This window comes from Vombatus ursinus, unplaced genomic scaffold, assembly GCF_900497805.2.
Source record: "Vombatus ursinus unplaced genomic scaffold, bare-nosed wombat genome assembly UNPS02014768.1, whole genome shotgun sequence".
Lineage (NCBI taxonomy): Eukaryota > Metazoa > Chordata > Mammalia > Diprotodontia > Vombatidae > Vombatus > Vombatus ursinus.
In genome coordinates, this window is record NW_020954546.1 from 11,565,486 (window position 1) to 11,580,793 (window position 15,308).

At 48.9% G+C, this 15,308-nt stretch overlaps 1 protein-coding gene across 5 annotated transcripts in view; it reads right to left on the bottom strand.

Annotated features, from left to right (window-relative positions):
• Window positions 1-10,895, bottom strand: part of DTX2 (deltex E3 ubiquitin ligase 2) — a 49,747-nt gene extending 38,852 nt beyond the window's left edge. For 3 of the 5 annotated variants that reach the window (XM_027861562.1, XM_027861563.1, XM_027861559.1), the window contains exons 1-2: window positions 10,742-10,895; window positions 794-1,124 (exon numbers count right to left, since the gene is read on the bottom strand). In XM_027861562.1, the coding sequence (XP_027717363.1) occupies window positions 794-1,034 (241 nt within the window). In that variant the 5' untranslated portion in view covers window positions 1,035-1,124; window positions 10,742-10,895. Of the gene's footprint in view, window positions 1-793; window positions 1,125-2,189; window positions 2,286-9,784; window positions 10,343-10,741 lie in introns of those variants that run through there. The other 2 variants (XM_027861560.1, XM_027861561.1) reach the window with 2 other exon arrangements.
• Window positions 10,896-15,308: the final 4,413 nt, after the last annotated feature.

Below are 15,308 nucleotides of genomic sequence, written 5' to 3' on the forward strand. Positions count from 1 at the left end.
AGCAAGGGGGGAGAGGGAGAAAGGAGAGAGGGAGAGAGGAAGGGGGGAGAGGGAGGGAGCAAGGGGGGAGAGGGAGAAAGGAAAGAAGAAGGGGAGAGAGGGAGAGGAAGGGGGAGAGGGAAAGAGGAAGGGAGAGAGGGAGAGAGGAAGGGGGGAGAGGGAGGGAGCAAGGGGGAGAGGGAGAAAGGAGAGAGGGAAAGAAGAAGGGGAGAGAGGGAGAGGAAGAAGGAGGAAGGGGGAGGGGGAGAGAGGAATGGGAGGAAAAGGGAGAGAGGAAGAGGGAGAGAGAAAGAAGAAGGGGGAGAGGGAAAGAGGAAGGGGGGAGACAGAGAGAAATCCAGTGTTGGGGGAAGGAAAGAGGGGGAAAATGTGACAATAGCTTACTCAATCTTGCCCTACACTAGTGTTTGATATAGGGGAGCCAGAAAGACAAGCCGACGCCACCCAAACGTATTTTCCAAAGGATGCTCACTCGTCTCTCTTGGTCTTCCAGTCAGAAATCAGCCTGCAGCCTCTCGACTCAGCTAAAAGAACAAGCGTTCCCTAGGCGTCCGTCCCCTATGGGCCATTCAAGCCTGGCTGCCTGACTTCTTAGGGCCCTGTCAGACATCCTAAGCCTTCTGAACCATTGAGACAGAAGTTCTTTCACTATGTTACTCAATGCCAAGCCACTGGACAGTTAGTTGTGTCTCTGTCATTCCAAAGCCTTGAAAATCTGAGCATTTAGGAATGAGGGATGTTCCTCACTTCTTTCCAACTCCCCAGTCCACTGGCCCAAGAGCAAATGTCTCACCTGTGTCCTGACGAAACTGGGTCCAGTTGGGGAGGTCGATGATGTAGGGTGCCAGTGTGGGGTCAGCTTGGCCCAAGGGAATGCTACTGGCCAAGCTTCCCAATCCATATCGCTGGCCCTTCTGAGTCATGAACTGCTGCTCGATATAGTTACACACAGCTGCACTGTAGGGGTGCCAGGTGCCAAGCTCATCCTGCCATTCCCACACAGCCACCACTATGGGGCTGGGGTACGAAGCCATCTTCTCAGGTGCCCGGCTTCCCAGAAAGGCTTCAAGCTACAGCAGCTGGGGATCTTCTCTGAAGAGCATTGCTTGTCACTGCCTTCAGACCTGAAAAGTGGAATAACACAGTTCTTATCAACAAGAATGACCACAGCTGCCTCAGAGGGGAACGGTGGAAGCTATCAGCAAAAAGGAGGTGGCAGCTATATTCCTGGTGCCTGGGAATCATACCTCAAGAAGCAAATGAATTACTTTGGAAAGGCAATGAGGAAGATGAGTAGAGTAAGAACTCCCTGTTCAACAAGAGCTGTGAGAAAACTAGAAAATAATTTAGAATAAAATAGCCAGAAACCTCTTAGACTAGCTCAATAGAAAAGGTCATTGCATAAAAAAGAGAATGGAAGGAGGCATCTTTTACAACTAGAACCGACTGTAGACATTTTTGATGACATCAAATAAAAAAGCTGTTACATGAACAAAAATCAACGCGCTGAGAAAAAAGAATAAAGATCTCTGATAAAGTCTGAAATCCAAGATACAGAGAATTAGAACAAAAGAACAAGAGGCAGGCCACGATAGACGGACAGAGGATAGGAACAGCTTTTCAAAGGAGACCGACCAACTCGACAGCCATTTACAGAATGCTCCAAATCACTAAGAAGAGAAAAGCAAATAAAACAACCGAGACTTCACCTGCCACCCATTGTTAGATGCCCAGAGAGGACAAAAGATGAAAAAAGGAAGTGTCAGAGGGGCTTTGGGAGGCCAGGCACACCAGGGACTGTTGGGGGATCTATGAACTGATCCAATCATTCCAGGAAAAAATGTAAAACTATATGAAGACAATCACTAGCCTACACATACCCTTTGACCTAGCAATACAATGGCTGGGCATGTATTCTAAGGAGATCAAAGATAAAAAAATAAGGGGGGGGGGGAAGAATACAAACACTGATGACCCACAAACTCAGTGACCAATCGTGACTTCGGAAAACTGCAGGGAAAATAGGCCTCCCTCCTCCCAGCGAAGAAGCGTTGTCCTCTTAAGTGGGGAGTCAAGGTACATTATCAGGCAGAACCAAAGCTCTGGTTGCCCTGTTTTACTCCCCCATATTAGCACACTTCTTCAATGTGAGCTCACCATCCTTAGCTCAGGCCCTTCTCACCTCTCACCTGGATCACTGCAATAGCCTCTCTGTCGGGCTGGCCTTCCTGTCTGGTCAGCCTCCCAGCCTCTCTACAAGCCATCCTCCATGCTGCTGTCATAGTGATTTTCCTAAAGTGCAGATATGACTGTCACTCTGCTTCTCTATAAACTCCGGTGGCTCCCTATTACACCCTAGAATCAAATACAAACATGTCTGCTGGGCACTCACAGCCCTTCATACTCTGATCCCAACCTATCTTTCCCACGGTATCATACGTATTTCCCTTCCTGCACTTTGTGAGTTAGCCAAACCTGTCTTCTATGCTGCTCCCCATTCAGGGCAGTCCCCTATCTCCCATCTCCATGCCTTCACCCCCACGTTCTCCAGGCCCCCTCCTCACCTCATCACTTAGGGTCATTTGTTTCCTTCCAAACTCAGCTGCAGCATTTTGCTCTAGTCTGCCCTCTCAAAATCATCTTGGACTTATTTACTCTGCACATATTCTGAATACATGTAGTGCACCTAGCTCCTGGCCATCTCCCCCAAAAGATTAGAAGCTCCTCGAGGGTAGGGAGTTTCACTTTTGGCTTGGTGTCACCAGCAATTAGCCCAGTGCCTGGAAGGCAGCTGCTGCTTAATAAATGCTTGTGAATCCACTGATCTGTTGTAAGGGAGAGTTCTAAGTACTGGGGGTGGGGCTTAGTGGAGGAGTCCCGGGAATCAATGTAAGAAAAAAAATACTTGTTAAACAAAAGAAAATTTAAGTTTAAAAAAGGAACTGATCAAAAAAATGTTTACAAGAAAAGTGATGCGCACAGTGAGAGAAGCACTGAATAGGGAGAAGGCCAGGCTCTACGACCTTGGGAACACGGAGGCCAAGACTTGGCCCAAGGCACGAGATTTCGGGAGTCTTCGAAGGCAGGATTCAAAGACAAACTGAACAGTCAGTAAGGGAGTTCCAGCTCTAAGACTTACTAGACAATGAGTAACTGGGAAAGTCACTTGTTCTCTCTGAACTTTTGTTTCCTTACGTGTAAAATAGCAAGGATGACCCCTGCACGACCCACCTCGGAGAAGCAGACGCCAGACTCAAGAATAACGCCGTCTATGTCCGTGGCGTCTCGCCAGTACAGTCATTCACCCTGCCTCGGTTCTGTGCTTTCTAAGCAAACAGTTGAACAACCTAAAGCGTTCTTGGCATTAGCTTCTAAGTGCCTTTAAAACGGGCCTGGGACTACAGAGCACCTACTCACAGGGCAAGTGAGGCTGAGCAAGCACCTGGACGGGGAAGGAAAGGAACCTTGCAGAGATTCAATAAAGTCTTCACGATTTCAAAGCAGAAGTGAAGGGCTCTTCAGGACAGCCATGCTCTAGGGAGAAGCCGGAGCTCAGAGCCGGGGGGCCGCACTCAAAGCCAGCCTGGAAGGTGAGGAGAAGGGCACTGCTGGCTCCAGCCCACCCACCTGCCGTCCCTCTTCGGGCCTCCTGGATCCCTCCAACCAGAGCAGGCGCTGGGCCCCAGGAGTGACACGGCCTTCGCTCTAGCCAAAGACAAATCCTAGGGCTTGTTTCAATTCCAATGACTGTGAGCAGCTCGGGCTTCTGAACAGTCTTCTTAGGAGACAGAAGGAATGTCCCCTATTAACCAAGGCCTAGCACAGCCCTCTGAGGATAGGGATGTTATCACAGGTGTTGGTGGAACTGAATCATCTGGGTCATTTTGAATTCCCCATTTTACTAGAATGGCAGACTAGAGTACACTTTACGGTCACACAATGCTTCCACGCAAACACAATTTCATTTGATCCTCAGCCCTGTGAGGTAGGTAGGTAGGTAGGTAAGCAGGGCATCATTCCCATTTTACAGATGAGGAAAAGGAGGCTGCCTAAGTGTGAACATAGAACATGGCAGGATGGGGTCTTGTAGTCCTCCCATTATGCCAAAATGCATCTCTACCTGCCCTTGGAAAGCTTTAAGAAACTGACTGAGGGGCAGCTAGGTGGCACAGTGGATAGAGCACTGGCCCTGAAGTCAGGAGGACCTGAGTTCAAATCCGGCCTCAGACCAAACACTTGACCCGTACTAGCTGTGTGACCTTGGGCGAGTCACTTAACCCGGATTGCCTCACCAAAAAAAAAAAAGAAAAAAGAAAAAAGAAACGGACTGAAAGTAGAAAGAGGCAAGAAAAACTCGTGTGACAGAGCCAAAGTAAGCTATTCATGGGGAGTTAAGAGACATGAGAGTTTCCGCTGCTGGCTCCTGAAGCTCATGGGGGATTACTGACCACACTCTCCCAGTATGCCCCTCAGTATTCAAGTCAGAGAGAGAATGGCAGGTGGGGATGATCATGCCAATGCTCTGGTCTGATTTACCAAGCGCCTACTAAGAGCCAGGCACTGTCCTAGGCAGGGGGCTGCAAAGACCAAAAGACCAAACAGTGCCTGCCCTCAAGGAGCTTCCATTCTGGTGGGTCAAGCTGCCTAGAGACAAAGGCCTTAATAGTTTCCAGATTCCTTTGATACCAGGAAAGTCTCTAAGGCATCCCCTTCCAATTGGTGCAAGACCACCTACTGCGTGGGGCGCTATCTTTCACAGGAGGAAATGCTAAACCAGGTCCAGGAAGCAACTCTCCCAGTTGGCTTGTCAGTGCCCTTCAAATGGACCTGGCACTACAGGGCATCCATTCACAGGGCACAGGTCCAGCCTATACCCTGAGGGCAAGCTGAGAACTTGGAAAGCAAAGGAAGGAAACCTGAACCTCAATAAAGTCTTCACAGTTTCTCAAAATGATCATCAGTCCTTTGAAAGCTGAGGTGGCAGGGGAAGGGGGCGGTGCCAGAGACAGGGGGTAGAGACAACTGAAGAGACTGGAGGTGCTCACTTAAGGTTAGGGTTAGAGTTGGAGTCATTTGGGGTTAAGGTCTGAAACAAATTTAAGGTAGAATCAGAGGCATGAATTTTAGGTTAGGGTTAGAGTTGGAGGACCAGCTGGGAGAGATGAAGGGGCAGAGAACCGGGCAGTGATGGGCTGGGAGAACAGCTAAGAAAGAAGTGAAGGGGGCCGGAAAACTAGAGCAGGGGGGTGGGGAGACAGAACCATGATGGGACAGGAGAAAAGGTGAGGAGAACAGGTAAGGAGAGTGGGAGAAAGAGAGAGGCAACACAGAGAACAGTGGAAAACTGGAAAATGGGGTGGGAGAATGGCAGAGACAGAGCAGGGATTGGATGAGAGACAGACAGAGAGAGAGAAAGAGAGAGAAAGGATAGGGACAAGGAGGTAGAGAGACGAGAGTGTGGGGAGAGACAGAGAGAGAGAGAGACACACACACACACACACACAGAGAAAGAGAGAGAGGGAGAGAGAAGAAGGAGGGAGGGGGGAGAGACAGACACACACACACACACACACACACACACACACAGAGCAAGTCAGAAGACCAGACCCCCTGCTCAGGCTCCATCTGAATGGAATAATTATTCTCATTCTCGGGATTCTATGAATATTAATGCCACAATCACTCTCCCATTAACTTCAGATATCATTAAATATCATTTCAAAAGCCCAATGAGTTTCAAGCCCTAGTAATGGGGACTGTTGTTTTTAAAAAGAGAAAAACACTTAGGTCTCCTTGTTTCCACTGCTGGCAGACAGATTCGTTTTTTCCCAGCTTCTCACTAAGAGCATGACAGAGCACACAGATGGGCACAGGAATGCCCCCATTCCACGTGAAAGGTATTGGCATTAAAAAGAAAATGTGGCAAAGCCCTTCTTGTCCTAAAAACCTTCAGGAAATCTTAAAGATCTCACAGACCCACATACAGAGTGAGAAGCCTTCAGACCCGGGCACCTTTGAGAATACACAAATGCAGCCCATGCTGGTCTTCAAAACCCCTACAGAAGGTCGATCTACCAAAAAGCATTTGGGCCAACGACAGCGACAATGCTGTCATCTGACACCAACACATAGGAGACCCACAGAAGGACTCAACAGCCTTTGTCACGTACGACTCTTTGTAACCCCAAGGACCACAGCGGCCAACACTGTTCTTGGTGTTTTCTCGGCAAAGACACTGGAGTGGTTTGCCAATTCCTTCTCTAGGGGATGAAGGCAAACAGAAATTACATAACTCGCCCAGTCACACAGCTAGGAAGTGTGTCAGGCTGGATTTGAACTCAGGTCTTCCTGACTCCAAACCCAGATCTATCCACTGAGCCACCCTACAGCAACCTGGACTACTGCACAATTTAGTCTTTTATTGACCTTCCATACATGGTTGCAATTCAAACTAAGCCCACTGTTCTATCCTTAAAGGACGCGGAGAATACTTGGATACCAGCTTTCATCTTGCACAACCACCAGACGTGAGGGCATGAGGCCAGAGCTCAAATCCTGGCTTTACCAGCTACTTGTGTAACCTTCCAATAAGTCACCAAACTTCTCTGGGCCTCAGTTTCCTTATCCGTAAGATGAAGGAGTTGGCCTAGATGATCTCTAAGGTCCTTCCAGCTTTGCTATTCTACGATTCTATGGTTAGGTACTTTAAATATTTAAGAACACATCATGTTTCCAGGATAAAATCTCTCTTTAAAAATAAGTCAACAATCACCAGTTGGGATGTATGTGTTAGCCCCACAATAATGGCATTGGAAACTGATTTGCCAAAATTTACTCAGAACCTTCTTTCCCACAGCAGGTCCAGAAGGAGTGCCAATGACTTAAATCAGATAGCTGAACACTGCTGAAGAAGACGGTCCAGTTACCTATGCCATGCAAATGATCCTGGAAAACAGGAGGAAAGGGCTTAATCTTGGTGTCGAGCAACAGATCTAGAAAGGAATCTAGCTAGTGCCACCCCGACATTCTTGGAGAGTGAAACTAACAGGCTTGTCTGTTTTCCACGGCTCCTTCCCCTGAGAGGGGAGGGCTCAGCATGGGCTGTATCTTCAGGACACCTGGCTGTCAGAATTACATGCTGTGATTTGTGACTGGGATCTCAGCAGACCAAGCGAGCTCTCAGGAGATCAGGCAAAGAGAAACAGACTGTCAGAGCTTCAAGGAACCTTCAAGATGATCTCAGGGCAGGAGTTCTTAAACCTCTTTTGTGTCATGGACCCCTCTGGCAGGCCAATAAAGCCTCCGGACCTCTTCTCAGAATAAGGTTTTTAAATGCATAAAAGAAAAACACCTGAGATTACAAAGGAAACCAATTGTATTGAAATAAAGATGTAATTATTTTCCCATTCAAGACCACTGATCCCCTAAAATTTATCCATAGACCCCTGGGTCTGTGAATTCCAGGAAAGAACTCCTCATCTAGTGCCATCCCTTCACAAAAGAGGAAACTGAGACCCAGGGGAATTGACTTGTTCAAGGTCATACAGCTAGTGAGTAGCAGAGTTGAACTGGAACCCCCAGTCATGTGTGACCTCGAGTCCTCTCTGTTTCGTTCTAAGGATTAGTAAGCACCCTGGGCATCGGTCTCTAGGGCCATAAGTGACACGAGGCCCCAAATGGCACCAGGAGCCCAATCTTCCTCTTACTCAGAATAATACCTCAGGGATGTGTGATTTGGGTGCAGATGCCAACACTAGGCCACAACCCTTCTATGACTTGGCAGACGGTCTTCAAGTGCTGCCAGAACAGAAAAATTCAACCTTCTCGGGTCAATCTGGCAATAAGGATTTCCCAACATAACTAGGCTGGTCCCTGGACAACAGACGTACAGTCTGGGCAGACACTCAAACCTTCTCTTCTGTTAGCAGAGTCTTTGAGAGCCTAGGGTGGCATCTGGGCCATTAGGAGGCATCAGAGAGGATTTTAATGGAGAAGAAAAGAGTCCTCTGATTCACAGCCTGGTGCCTCAATCAAAGTCCCACTATCAGGACAACCACCAGGCTTCAGCCTTGCTCTTACATACTGTGCCACCTTAGGAGTCAAGGCAGGACTCAGTAATATTAAAGGCAACTCAACTTGACACAACATGTCGCAGGATGATTACATAAGAAAACCCAACAGTGTAGCCTCTGGGCCTCACCAGGTGGCTTCAGGAGACTTCTTCTCTAATGCCCAGCATTCAGAGATACTTTGATTGTTCTGGAATGCACCAAAGCTACCAGAAGACAAAAAAATGTCCTTCATTTAAAAACCAAAAAACCAAGTTTCCCTTCTAGACTTTCATGACAAGTGACCCTCACTTGAGGGAGCCCATCTCCGAGTGGGAGAGCAGTAAAGGTAATCCTCAAGGACTGGTTCAACAACACAAGCAACTGACAGAAAGCCACCCTGATTTATATACCATTCCCCCACCCCCCCAGCCCCCACACACGCTCCCAATTTCCTTTGTCAAAGCCACTTTGGGAAGGCAAAATCAAAAGCTAAAGTGTCCTATCTGTCCTAAAGCATCCATTCTCTTTGGAGAACTGGCATCAGCAATGCCGGACACACGGAAGGGAAATTCTTGGTTTGATTTGCATTTTGATATAAAACATGAGCAACAGAAACCAGGCCAATCTCAAAGGCTTGCTGACTCAGCCCCCCAAATTCCAAGGCCCATCTGCGTCTGTCTGCCAACCAACGACAAGGGAGATCAGATTTTAATTGAAAAACAGCAGTGATGGAAACGCAAAGCACAGCTGTTGAATGGCCTCCCTGCAGCTGGGGTACTAGTAACACGGGCAGATTCGTTTCCCAAGTCCAGTGTTTCACATACAAGGCACAGTGACCCCTCCTCTCTTCTCAGCAACAAACTGAGGGAATACTACAAGTTCACATCCTAGCCCTCGGATCTGAGCACCCACAACAAATCTCCTTTCCCCACGAGTCAGATGGGAAAAAGGGGAATTACAAGCACAGCCACTCAGCAAAGCAAAGAAAGGAGCTCAAGTCCTTGATTTTAAGCAACCAGGAATCCTAGAGTTGGGTGGCAAGCAGTGGCATTAGTATGGACTCACCTTGTTATCTTTCCTTAAAGAAAGCATACAGGAGACCTGGACCTTGCCAGTGCTTCCTGCATTGAGTTGACTGGACAGTGCAGATCTGAAGGGAAGGACTGTTCATCCCCCTCCCCCCAAAAGTATGCCTGCAAGGGGGGTGGGGGGAAGCTAATGGACTCTCTGAGGATTTTATGTGTATTTGTTCTTGGGCTCTATAAGTCCTTTTGAGCTTGTACATCTTCTGTGTGAAATAATAGTTGTCCCACACCCAACATGCTTTTAGGGAAGGGAAGGAAACAAGCATTTATTTATTCACTGCTAACAATGTGCCAGACACCATGCTCAGTGCTTTACAAATATTATCTCATTTAAACCTCATAATAATCCTGGGAGGTAGGTGCTATTATTATCCCCCTTTTGTAGCAGAAGAAGGCAGAGGTTAAGCAACTTGTTCAGGGTCATGTGGCTAGTGTCTGAAGCTGGATGTGAACTTGGGTCTTCCTGACTCCAGGTCCAGTGCTCTCTACACTACTACACTAGGACGCTGAATGCCTAAGCAGGAGTTGGGGAGCTGGTAACATGTTTAGAGAAACTCAGGTGCAGGCTATCTCTAAACTCCATTCTAGAGATCTCCCCTGGTTAAAAGTTTTAAGATGAAGGCAATGAACGAAAGAGGAAATACTCACCCTGCTGAGGTCAACTTGGTCTGGGTGAGTCTGGAGTCGTCAGTAAGTTCCTGGCTAGACCCCCAATTTACTCTGCAGTTATTCCTTATATATATTTCACTGGTTGGCCTCACTAGAATGTAAATTTCTTGAAGGCAAGGGCTGTTTCATTTTTTTCTTTGTATTCCCAGTGCCTACGACAGCAGCACATCCTGGGCGCTTAATAAGTATTTGTGGTATTGGAAAATGTGCAAAATCAGCCTTCCCCTGAGCTGAGCATTTGCTGAGCTTAAGAAGTCGAATCTACGATTCTGCAAGGGAAGTCAGCCTGCTCCCACCAAAAAAGGAGGGGTAAAAACGGGAAACTTTAAAACCAAAAACTGAAATTTCCAGAAGCCTTAGCAAGTGCAGAGCTTTTCTACCCCAAGTCAGAATCCCTCCCCCGGGAAAAGGAATCGGGGAGGAGACAAAACCGAGATGACTCACGAGCCTCCCCGCATCCCAGAACTGCCGGGCAGCGACCCAGGAACTCCGACCCCAATCAGCCCAAGGAGGTGACCGTCAATCTCCCTCACCGTTCAGCAGCCCGATCTCGGGGATCCCTAGTCCCCCTGGATGGCGACTGGACAAACCCCAATCCCTGTCCCAACCCGCCGCCCCAGGCGCTCCCCGATCTCAGGAACCCCCCCCCGCTGCCCCGCCCCCTCCCCAGTCCCCTTCCTCACGTCCCCCTCCCCACCTCCTCCTCCTGCTCCTCCCGCCCCCTCCCCACCCGGTTCCCTTCCCCCACTGCCCCGCCCCTTCGCAGTCCTCTTCCTCAAGTCACCCCTCCGTCGCTGAACCTTCACCCACCCGCTCCCTCCTTAAACTTCCCCCCCCCCCCCCCCCCCCCCCTCGTTGCCCCCTCCCCCCCCCGCCCCCGCCCCCGCCCCCGCCCCCGGACAGGGCCTGTTCCTCCCGCGCCGGGCGCTTTCTTACCGGAGCTCGAGGCTGCTTTGGGGACTGGGCTTCAGGCAGCAAAGGCCGGTCCGGTCTAGGCTGGGCTCAGCTCCGAGGCAGGGCCGAGGAACCAGACCGACACAGAGTGGGAGGGGAAGCAGCCACACTGAAACTCTAGCGTCGCCGCTCCGCAGGCCCCTCAACGCGCATGCCCCGGCGCGCGGCCCTCTGGGAGTTGTAGTCCCGAGGGCGGGGCCGACGGCCACTCACCTGTTCGGACCCTTCCGGGGCAGGGCGGAGCCCCGAGCGCGCGTGCGCATTCCAGGCTCGTGTTCGGGAAGGCGGAGCTGCCTCAGGAGAAGGAGGGCCCCGGAAGGCGGGGCCGAGAAGCAGAAACCAGAAGCCTGGCTGGGGAGGACGCGTGGTACCTGGAGGCAGGAGCGTGCGCTTCCCGGCACTTCTGCTGCCTCGGCTCTGCAGTTTGCCCTCGCCGCTTCCACTTCCTTTCTGCTAACTTTGTAAACTCTCTGCAGCCTGCCTGCTGACCTCATTGTGCCCCTGAAACTGCCTAGTCCAGAGTGCCCAGTGATCTCTCAGTACCCCGGTCCAGCGGCCTTTTCCCAGCCCTCTGCAGCCTTGGACACTGTCCATCACTCTCTGCTCTTGATTCTTTCTCCCGGGTAGGCTTTCCGCACGGCCCCTTCCCTCTGGTTCTCCTCCTACCTCTCTGACCGCTCCTTCTCTGTCTCCTTTGCTGCATTCTCCTCCAGGTCGTGCCCCCTAATCACAGGTTCGCCCAGAATCCTTCTTCAGTTCTCCCTCTCTGCGCCATCACTTGGTGATGTCATCAGCACCCAGAGATTTAATTACCATCTCTATGCTGATGATTCCCAAATCTACTGTCTCTCCTAACCTGTCTTTTGACCTCCAGTCTTACAGCTTCCTACTGGACATCTTCAAATCGGATGACCCATTAGTATCTTAAACTCAACATGTCCAAAACCAAACTTTATGTGTTTTCCTCCAAATCCATTTTACATGCTTCTGCCAGACAAATCTTTCCTAACCACAAATCTGGTTGTGTCACTCCTGTGATCAAAACCTCTCAGTAGCTCCCTATTACTTCTAGGGCATTTGAAGCCTGGAACTTGAGACAGGTTCACAATCTGGTGCCATCTTATGTTCTCTGCACACCGTTTGCCTAAACACAAGACACTAAGCTGCAGCCAAACTGGTCTGTTCTCAACAACCCTTGTTCTCTACCTCTGTGTCTTGTTTCGTGGTATTCTCTATGCCTGGAATAGCACCCCAACCCTCCCTCTTAACTGGTTGACTCTGCTCTATTCTTTACTAAAAAGAATAAATATTATCTGCATTTTTTGTTTGTATATCATCTACCTTCCCCAGCTCATCCCTCTTCACTACTCCTCCAAGAATGTGATGTCTTAAAATAATGAATAGAAAAGAAAAAAAATCTGCAGAAGTGACCAAAATATAAAAAAAATCTGCCTCTTTGCCCCCCCACCTCTATAAAGAAGGGAAGGGAAGCCTCTCCTCCTAGCTCTTCTTAGGGATTAGGCTCAGTCATGATTTCATAGCATTCATTTTGGATTATGTTATAATTCTTTCCATTCACATTGCTATGCCCATGGTATATGTTTTTTTTTTCCTGGTTCTGTTTACATCACCCAGTATCAGTTCAAAGAAGGCTTCTCGTACTTCCCCATATTCATAGTTTCTCACAGCACAATAATATGTGAGGGACTGTCTGATGTTGGCTACTGCCAAGTAAGGGTTGTGGCAAGATGGTGTAGGAACAAGATATTAGGAAGTAACCGGAGCTCACACTCCCAAGGCAGGGGCTGTGCTAGGCGGAGTTGTGGTGAACTGGGATGGGAACTGGATACGGAGAAGTAACCGGAGCTCACGCTCCTGAGGCAGTGGGCAGTGCTATGTGGAGCTGTAATAAGCTGGGGAAGGAACAGAATACAAGGAAGTAGCCGGAGCATGTGCTCCTGAGGCAGGGGGCTGTGCCACGTGGGAGTGGGATGGCAGAGAACGAGTTCCTTTGTCTAGTCCTCTTCCCTAGGTGCAACGTTAACCCCAGACGTCTCCTTCCTGACTTCCTGGGTCACATACTTTCCCTGTGTGTAGCACTGACCCCAGACGCCTCCTCCCGGTATCTGGGCCTGACTTCCTGGGTCACGTCCTCTCCCTAGGTACAGCTCTAACCCAGACGCCTCCTTCCTGTATCCGGTCCTAGCCTCCTGCGTCACTTCCTCTCCCTTGGTGAGCTAAACCCAGACATCCCCTTCGGGTATCTGATCCTACAATCAATGACTAATAGGCGGGCTGAGGAGGAGGGGCTAAGTAGGTACTTAAGGAACGGTAGTGGTCGGAGCTCGCTCTCTCTTTGCTCCTGCTCTCTTGCTCTGGCCTTCCTGCTTGGCCTTGCTGTGATGGCCTCTGAATAAAGCTCGGGTGTTGGCACCTCCTGGTCGGCTCGTCTCTGTGTGTTTATCCGGGTAGGCTCCGAAGACTGGTAAGTATGACTCTGGCAGCCTGCTCTTCATACGAGGAGAGTGCACGGTGCGGCTGGCACAATAATATCCCATTACATTCAGGTGCCCCAATTTATTTAGCCATTTCCCAATCAATAGACATCTTCTTGCCTGACCCCAGGTTTTTGTTTGTTTTTTTCTGTGACAAGAAGTGCTAGGACAAAGTTGTTGGGGGCATATAGGGCCTTTCTTTGTGTCTGAAGCTACCTTTGTCCTGGGCAGCTAGGTGGTGAAGAGGATAGAGCACTGGGCCTGGAGTGGCCTCAGATACTTACTAGCTGTGTGACCCTGGGCAAGTCACTTAATCCTGTATGCCTCAGTTTCATCTGTAAAATGAACTGGAGAAGGAAATGGCAAACTACTCCAGTATCTTTGCCAAGAAAACCCCAGCTGGGGTCATGAAGAGTTGGACGTGATTGAAAAATGACTGAACAACAGATACCACACAGGACTTTGTTTTGTTCCTTTCTGATGCGTTTATTTATTCACTTCAACAAAAGTGTTTCAAGCTACATGAGAGGCAGTGTTGTCTGGTGGATAGGGACCTTGCCCACCTTGGGCATATACCAGATGTGTGGCTCTTTGTGCTCTAAACAACTCTCTAAGACTGTTTCGACCTGCAGTTCCTCACATGGGAGTTCCCTATGCCAATGAAATCATAGGTTTGGTTCCTATCTTCCTATGTGACAGGGACTGTGCTAAGCTCTAGGGATACAAAGAGAAAAATGAACAACCCCCTGCCCTCACGAAACTTACATTCCCCTGGGGATAGGATACAACATGGCGCACATACATGTATACAAAGTATGTGCAAAATAATGTCAAGAGAGAAAGAGTCCTAGGAAGTACATTCTAGACAAAGGCAACCATCTATTCCTACAAGGGGGGGAATGACTGAGTAAACCAATCAAACCACCTACCTCACTTATAGTAAGTGATAAAAAACTCAGGCAATTCTCCAAGCAATACAACAGTTTATTAATAGGGCACAGACCCTATTAATAAATGGGATCTCTGGCCTGCCTCCATTTGTGCCAAAGACCCCAAGCAGCAACTACAGGGTTTGTTAAACCTAGATGTATCTTCCTTCTGATTGGCATGATAGTACATTGTTTGAACCTTCCTGGGCAAAGGCAAGGCAATCCTGCTTGGTAGACATTTTAATGAGGAGGTGGGTTAATGGTTCTCAGCTCCTCCCTGTTACTTCATTGTTTTTGTTGGGGGTAGGATGGAGGGAGAAGGGGGTGGTAGGGGGAAGAGTACCAATCATCAAGTGATAGAATTAGTTTGCATTTGGGGAAAGTGGGCAGGTCAGATGTAACAGATTATGTCCCTCTCTGACACTTAAGGAATGCTAGCTGCTTTATGAGACCCAGCTGTCTCTAGCAATCTTGGCTAGGAACAAAACAAAACAAAACATCAGGATCTCCCCAGCTTGGTCTCCCTCTTACAGACCGGATCACTCCCATCTTTGATGGAGGAAAGGCAAGGACAAGGGACACATCCCCTGGAGAGAGCCTAGCTCAAGCAGACTTCTGTTTATGGGTAAACAGCACGGTTGGGAGGGGCCCAGCCCAAGCTAGTTCAGAGCAGATGCCTTGAGGGCTGGGAGTCACCACATTGCTTTAACCGTGACCTTCAGAAGGGGTTCTGGCAAAGTAAGGAAAAAGATGGATCAGAAAGTGATGTCGATTATTAAATACTTAAATAATACAGCATAATATTAATTTTCCTCAACCCTGCACCTCAGCCGGTTGAGAACACGTCTCAATCAACCATCCAATTAGACTAAGTGATGAAAAAGTCCTTGATTAACTTGAGTAATATGCATAGAAAGTGTTCTTATTGGCTGAAGAAACTTTGCAATGTCCTATGAGGCATATATAAAACCAATTCAGAACCTGGGGAGACAGATAAAATATTTATTGAATCCCTATTATGTACCAAGCACTGGAGACAGAGAGAGAGAGAGAGATGGAGAGAGAGGGAAAGATCACACACACACACACACACACACACACACACACACACACACACACACACAC